This window comes from Doryrhamphus excisus, linkage group LG6 (assembly GCF_037039965.1).
Source record: "Doryrhamphus excisus strain RoL-2023G ecotype Guam linkage group LG6, RoL_Dexc_Guam_v1.1, whole genome shotgun sequence".
Taxonomy (NCBI): Eukaryota; Metazoa; Chordata; class Actinopteri; order Syngnathiformes; family Syngnathidae; genus Doryrhamphus; species Doryrhamphus excisus.
The window spans coordinates 11,034,405-11,042,414 of NC_136362.1; the positions used below are offsets into that span (position 1 = coordinate 11,034,405).

Here is an 8,010-nt window from a genome sequence, read left to right on the forward strand (position 1 = left end):
GAGTCGGACCTTTTGTGAGCGGATTAATGATGCTAACCAAGGTTCCACTCTATAATCAAACAGCCCCAGTTTTCGAGCTTTGTTTTAAAGTGCACCCCCTTATAACGGTCTTTTATTATCTGGATTCTTTTGTCTTTTATTCTTTCCGAACATAAAATGATGGACTATTCCTATCATGTCCAACACCGATTTTTCCCCACTGAAATGAAAAACAGTATTTGAGCTTCACTTTTTTCCTCTTAGCTTGCAGAGCTTTCCAAAAAATGTCAAATGCGGAATTAAAAAATGTCATGATAAAAGACATATTTACTTCATTAAGACAGAGAAATATCATCCTTGTGCGCCTGTTTCTTCAACGGCATAACGTTCCAACGTTCCAATGATTTTCCACACAGATTGTTTTGAGTAAACATTCCGTAAACTTTCCTGATAGCCCATTACTCACACTAGGGTGCATGTCCAGTAGGCACACTTTGCCCTCAGCCATGACACGGTAAACCGAGTCCAGACTTGTTCCATAGTAGTGGCCTCTGTATCTCCCATAGTCTATAAACCTGCAGGCAGACATTAACGGGGGCAGACAAGGACATAAAAGCCAGTTGCTTGAAAAAAAAAAAAAAAACGAACGTCAGAAAGGGTGGACTTTCCTTTCAAAACAGACTTGAATGGTATAGAATGACCAGAACACATGTCAAACTACATTTTAACGACACGGGAGAGGAAACCCGCACATGTACCTGTGGTTGAGAATGTCCTCCTCGAATTTGAGAACCGACACAAAATGATAATCCATTCCTTGTGTCTCTTGGCTTCTCTTGTCACGCGTGGTGTCTGAAAAGAGCAAGAAGTTTGGCAAAAAAGTTGACGACAACCACCCTTAATAATAAACGGGCGTACAGGAAGGAAAAAGTGACAAGGTTGTCTTACGGCCTTACATGGTACAGTTACACCGTAGAGGTCAGGGTCCGAGATCAGGAGACGCCTCTTCAGTTCGTTCACGCCAACACCGCTGGGGCCTCAAAGAACAAAGAACAAAACGCTGACTTGTTTTGGTCGAAGGAATTCAATAATGCTTACAACAATTAGCCGTAGTAGTCATTCGGTATAATTGCACTTCCTGTTCTGAAGCTACAATACAGAATTAGCTTTACACTGAGAAGAAAAAATATGAAAATAAAATTGGAATATTAAATGGCAAGTGAAAAAAAAGTGAAAAAATGAAAAATAACTACTCTATGGGCGCCCGTTTCTTCCGCTAAACAAAAAAACAACAACATCCTTATAGTAAGTTACAATAAGGAGATAAAAAGTCAAAATTATAAATTATGAGATACAAACTGTGCAGGCTCCGCCTTCTTTGCTGTTTTTTTTTACTTTTTATCTCTTAAATATGACTTTTTAATCGAATAATTATGACTGTTGAACTTGTAATTTTGACTAGCCCACAATTATGACTTTCCTATTTCCTAATTATGACTTTTTATCTCATAATTTTGATTTTTTTCAATCTTATAATTATGACCTTCTGCATAATTTTAACTTGACCTACCAATTTTTTTTTTTACCAATTTTTTCAGTGTTTTTTTCTGTCAGGTTTCATAGTATTATGAGAAAAATATTTCTTAAAAAAATACTTTTTATATCATAAGTTTTTATCTCTTAGTTATGACATCATCTCATAACTTTGACTTTTTGTCAAATTTCTACTTTTTAGCTCATAATTGTGATTATTTTATCTTCTAATTGATTTTTTTAGCTAATAATTATGACTTTTTATGTCATAATTTACTTTCCAACCTTATAATTATGACTTGTGATTATGACTTTTTATCTCATAATTTCAAACACATCATTTTCAATTTTATCTCATAATTGTGACTTTACACATACATGTAATTATGACTTTCCTATCTCATAATTTAATTTACTTTTTATCAAAATACAAGTGGAATGTACAAGCAGAAAGTTTAAATATTTTCAAAAATGAAAAAAGGTATAATTTAAGGAGAAAAAGTTAATACTAATAACATGCTTGGTCACCGATAAAACAAAGCGGAAATTTTTTTTTCTTTTAAATATAAAAAACATCTTTGCGTATCTACGTGGGTTGGTTTAAAAAATGTGAAAGTGGCCCCAGCATCCTTTGAGTTTTCAGTATGAGGTATGAGTATTTTTGAACAGATGCTATTGTATTCATATATACTGTTGAGTTGACGTTTGCGTGGTGCAGTCGTCCCTTGCGGTATTGCATTTTTTCCCCCAAAAAATTACGTTTTGTGGTTGACTATAGTGTAAAAGTGACTATAGGGGTGTTATTTAATGTCGAGAGGGCTCTAATAATGTAAAAAACCTGTATTTAGAAAGATACACTGGCTTTGGTTTAACTACTAAAATATTTAGTTGTTAATATGGAATGGTCTTTTGTGGAAATTCACTTATCACTGTCAAATCTGGAACCAATTAAGTGTGATAAACGAGGGATTCCAACTATCTCTGTATAATATGCTCCATATCAGTGTGCACTAATGATTTCATGCACCGAGTGACTTGAGTGGTACATCTGTGTTTGCCATTGGGGTTAAAATTATTATTATTTTTTTTAAAGGCCCAAAAATGAGTAAGACAGTCAGGCAGACAGAGCTCTGATTTCATGCTGTTTTCGGTCTGATTCTCCAACCAATCAGACTGTTTTTTTGCTGGCTGTGCCGCCATTAAATGCTGTATACCCTCTGGAAAATCCATAGCCGCACATAAAAATATAACATCTGCAAAGTCACATAGTATCAGTGTCATTACAGTGTAGGATGTAGGATGAACACACACACACACACACACACACACACACACACACATTTTGCAGTAGCATCTGGGATATTCTTCTAAACTAGGTTTGTCCGGCCTTAGATTGCATCAGACTCTGAAAGTAGGATTCCTGACATACCTGCCTTTTCCATCACAGTGTTGGACGGACACAGTACATTACAAAATATCAAGTTTTTAGGACTCTCTGCTCTTACACTGCTAATGGCTTTCACAGTGGCTTTTAAGACTCGGGAGAAAAAAAAAATCCACATCGGGCCATGTGGATACTGTCCACTTCACCTTCCTCGTGAGTTGCATGATGCTACGTAGTGCCAGCAGTCATTTACACCAACTTTTCTAGGGCACAATGGAATATTGTTTGATTTGATTCAATCTGCTCCACTTTATGTATCCGGGGTCTGGTTTTTCTTGTCTAGGATTCCGAATGCCAAAGTATCTTAATGATGACCCGTGGCCTTCTTTCTCTGCAGACAGTGAAATCCAATCCAGACTCAGGTAAAATCAAACCTAATTATTCATTCATTCATTTTCTACCGCTTATCCTCACGAGGGTCACGGGGGAAGGGGGGTGCTGGAGCCTATCCCAGCTGTCTTCGCAGTGAGAGGCGGGGTACACCCTGGATTGGTCGCCAGCCAATCACAGGGCACATATAGACAAACAACCATTCACACTCACATTCATACCTATGGACAATTTGGAATTAGCCAATTAACCTAGCATTTTTTTGGGATGTGGGAGAAAACCGGAGTACCCGGAGAAAACCCACGCATCCACGGCGGAGAACATGCAAACTCCACACAGAGATGGCCGAAGGTGGAATTGAACCCTGGTCTCCTAGCTGTGAGGTCTGCACGCTAACCACTCGACCAATGTCCAACATAATAGAGTGGAAAAAAAAGGTTCGCCTCCCATTCTGTGTGGAAGTGGTAAATTTGTGGCTAAATTAGACGCTAACTGTGGGGGTGTTATTTCATGTCTACAGTGCTCTAATACGTAACTTTTAAAATGTATTTAGTCATAAACAGGTTTTTTAAGTGTTATCTATGAAAATATTAATTTTAACATTTAATCCTGTATCATTCATTCATTTTCTACCGCTTACCCTCACGAGAGTCGTGGGGGATGCCGGAGCCTATCCCAGCTGTCTTCGGGCGAGAAGTGGGGTACACCCTGGACTGGTGGCCAGCCAATCACAGGGCACATATAGACAAACAACCATTCACACTCACATTCATACCTATGGACAATTTGGAATTAGCCATTTAACCTAGCATGTTTTTGGAATGTGGGAGGAAACCGGAGTACCCGGAGAAAAAAACCCACGCATGCACGGGGGAGAACATGCAAACTCCACACATAGATTGGCCGAGGGTGGAATTGAACCCTGGTCTCCTAGCTGTGAGGTCTGCGCGCTAACCACTCGACCACCGTGCCGCCCCCCGCAACCTAATTAAACCATGTAAATACCAAGCTGTAGCTTAACTATTCCAGTTTGACAATGAAGCCCTTTGGCTGACATTTTCAGAGCTTTTCTTCCCAATACCATTTATGTGTTTTCTTTCTGGACATCTACTCATCGTTGTTCCAATTTGTTGCATATATATGACCCACAGTCACATGACGTTAAAAAGACCTTCAACGGGGCTCAGCGTAAGCTCCCCCCCTGGGAGAGACGGAGCTCCGAAATACAAAGAGCAGGCCTGCGGGATTTGGCAGAGAAGAAGAATCTGGGGTGGGCCACTGAAGTAAGTTAAAAGAATACAAACGATTCTGACTGTGTTTACGTAGTTCTGATGGGAAAGGCTCGTTCTGTCAATCAAAAGCAGGAACATAAATCTTCATCAATGCCTCGAATTTTCGCTTTTGATCAACTGCAGCTAAGTGCAGCGCTCTGAAAGGATGTGGGAATATAGTCACCTCAACTAAAGTATTATTAGTTCATACGTACCGACCAATACCACCAGACGGTGTCTGTCTTTAGGATCTTTATGGTAAGGCATGACCTCGACGTACGTAGGTGGACAAATGGAGTCATGAACTCCGGAGCTCCACCTTCTGGAACGAGCTGCTTCTTTCACCCAATTACTCTTCTTGCCCAGTCGGAAACTCTTTCTTAAGCCGGCTGAGAAGGAAAGAAAAGGTAGGCGTTGATTTTGGTAGGTCGGTTCTGTAGGTAGTTTGGTTCTACGTTGGCATACCGACATAAGAACACAATATTCAGAAGAGTTCCAGCTAAAATGAAAGGAAAACTCAGTCATGTTGTTTGGTGTAGAGACAGTGCCACCGAGGAACTGGAGGTAGCAGAGATGAGGATGCTGAGGTTCTCATTGGTAGTGACCAGGATGGATAGGATCAGGAACAAGTATATTACATGTTAGAGGCCTTGGAGATACATATGTCCGAGAGGCCAGACTGAGATGGTTGGGACATGTCCAGAGGAGAGATAGTGAATACTATATTGGTAGAATAATACTACATGCAATACTACATGCTAACGATGCTAACCACTCGAACACCGTGCAGCCTAGTTATTACTTATTCATTCATTAATTTAATTCACTTTTCTCAAATATATTTTTCTGCACAAATTAAGATGAAAAATAAATAAACAAATCAAGAATAAAGAAAATCAATCAGTAATAAATAAATATAATAATAATAATAATAATAATAAAACGGCAAATAAAAACTTAAGAAACCACATATAGTTGGTGGGTAGACAAATTATTTTTTTCAGATTAAAATGAACAAAGCATTATTAGAGCCCTGTAGACATGACAAAACACGACTATAGTCACATTTATACTTTTTTTATTTACAACTGCAGGGTCTTCAGACACATGCTAACTCGCAAACTAGAGAGCTAGCGACCTAAACGGTAGCCTTCAAGTTATTTCCTTTAAACTTACTAAATAGCCAAAAACTTACCACTTCCACACGGATAGGGAGGATAACTATTAACAGTTATTTAACCTTTAACCTAGTCACATTTATACTCTTTTTTTTTTATTTACAACATATTGCGCAACTGCAGGGTCTTGAGACACATGCTAACTCGCAAACTAGAGAGCTAGCGACCTAAACAGTAGCCTTCAAGTTATTTCCTTTAAACTTAAATACCAAAAAAACTTACCACTTCCACACGGATAGGGAGGATAACTATTAACAGTTATTTAACCTTTAACCTAGTCACATTTATACTCTTTTTTTTATTTACAACATATTGCGCAACTGCAGGGTCTTGAGACACATGCTAACTCGCAAACTAGAGAGCTAGCGACCTAAACGGTAGCCTTCAAGTTATTTCCTTTAAACTTAAATAGCCCAAAACTTACCACTTCCACACGGATAGGGAGGATAACTATTAACAGTTATTTAACCTTTAACCAAGTCACATTTATACTCTTTTTATTTACAACATATTACGCAACTGCAGGGTCATGAGACACATGCTAACTCGCAAACTAGAGAGCTAGCGACCTAAACAGTAGCCTTCAAGTTATTTCCTTTAAACTTAAATACCAAAAAAACTTACCACTTCCACACGGATAGGGAGGATAACTATTAACAGTTATTTAACCAAGTCACATTTATACTCTTTTTATTTACAACATATTACGCAACTGCAGGGTCATGAGACACATGCTAACTCGCAAACTAGAGAGCTAGCGACCTAAACGGTAGCCTTCAAGTTATTTCCTTTAAACTTAAATAGCCCAAAACTTACCACTTCCACACGGATAGGGAGGATAACTATTAACAGTTATTTAACCAAGTCACATTTATACTCTTTTTATTTACAAATATTGCGCAACTGCAGGGTCTTGAGACACATGCTAACTCGCAAACTAGAGAGCTAGCGACCTAAACGGTAGCCTTCAAGTTATTTCCTTTAAACTCAAATAGCCAAAAACTTACCACTTCCACACGGATAGAGAGGATAACTATTAACACTTATTTAACCTTTAACATGAACATTAATCAAACGTAATAATTTTTTCTGGGTACATGATACCATACAGCATCCATATCAAACTTGCGCGGGCCGCACTAACATTAAACTTTCGTATCAAGGCGGGGGCCCCCGCGGGCCGCGTGTTTGAAACCCCTGGCTTAGAGGAAGACCAAAGAGTTTTATGGATGTAGTGAAGGAGGACATGAGGGTAGTTTGTGTGAGAGAGACCGATGTAGACGCAGACACGGTTGATTTGCTGTGGGGACCCCTGAAGGGAAAAATAGAAAGAAGAAGATTCTGTGTGCCTTAAAAATCAGTCAAAATAGTCTAAAATCGCTGATTCTGAAAAATGGATGGGATCGAACGAATTCAGTAGCAGCTAACCTACATTTAGTTTATGGACGGTAGAGAAAGTTGGATCGGTGATATGTCAGAAACCAAAATCAGTTGTTAATCAGCATGTTGATTCAGCACTGTTAGCGACATAAAACCGCAGTGAAGAAACGACAACACAGGGAATCGGGGCCCCCCCCCATAGCAGTGTGCCAAGGGTGATTTGTACGCATTCTGACAGCCAGCGTCTGCCATTTGCGCCTGCGGTTTGGCTTTTGTCTTTGTCGGCACGCTGTCTTTCATGAAGTTAACTACTACCGAACAGCGATGCCAGGCGTTCTTCGACATAGACTGTAATTTGACTTGGTAAGCATATCTGTCTGTTTCCTCCCCCCGGTGCAAGCGTGACACAGTGAGCAAGTGTTTGTTTACATGGCACCGAACTTAAAAAAGTCCGACAGAGTTACCCGATTTCTTGAAGTAAAACAAATTTAAGAAGAAAACATCTTGTCGTTTTCAGTCGTAAGTCATTGTGGCAGCGAAATTACCATCTGTTACAGAAACGCCGTGAACCGTAAACCGCTTTAGTAATTACTGCAAAGTTATTTCTACTTTGTAGGATGATGGGAATTAAGAGTTTAGATCTGCGCAGAGCGGTAGTGGACATGCTGCAGGAGGATGTTTGATCACCAATGATGACTTTAACCAGGAGATTGCGATTTTACAAGGTTAAGGCCTTAATAAGGAGTAATCCTGTACATAAAACTAAAAGTCAGGATGCATGGTTGTAGACTGAAACCTCGGGCAAGAGGCGGGGTACACCCTGGACTGGTGGCCAGCCAATCACAGGGCACATATAGACAAACAACCATTCACACTCACATTCATACCTATGGAC

General features: G+C 39.4%; 1 protein-coding gene across 2 annotated transcripts in view; it reads right to left on the reverse strand.

Moving 5' to 3' along the window:
- The window catches only part of LOC131125705 (MAGUK p55 subfamily member 7-like), a 36,071-nt gene that overhangs the window by 6,475 nt on the left and 21,586 nt on the right, over positions 1-8,010 (reverse strand). For both annotated transcript variants that reach the window (XM_078791406.1, XM_058067504.2), the window contains 4 exons: positions 4,773-4,946; positions 936-1,016; positions 738-831; positions 446-554 (listed from right to left, as the gene is read on the reverse strand). In XM_078791406.1, the coding sequence (XP_078647532.1) occupies positions 446-554; positions 738-831; positions 936-1,016; positions 4,773-4,946 (458 nt within the window). The remainder of the gene's footprint in view (positions 1-445; positions 555-737; positions 832-935; positions 1,017-4,772; positions 4,947-8,010) is intronic.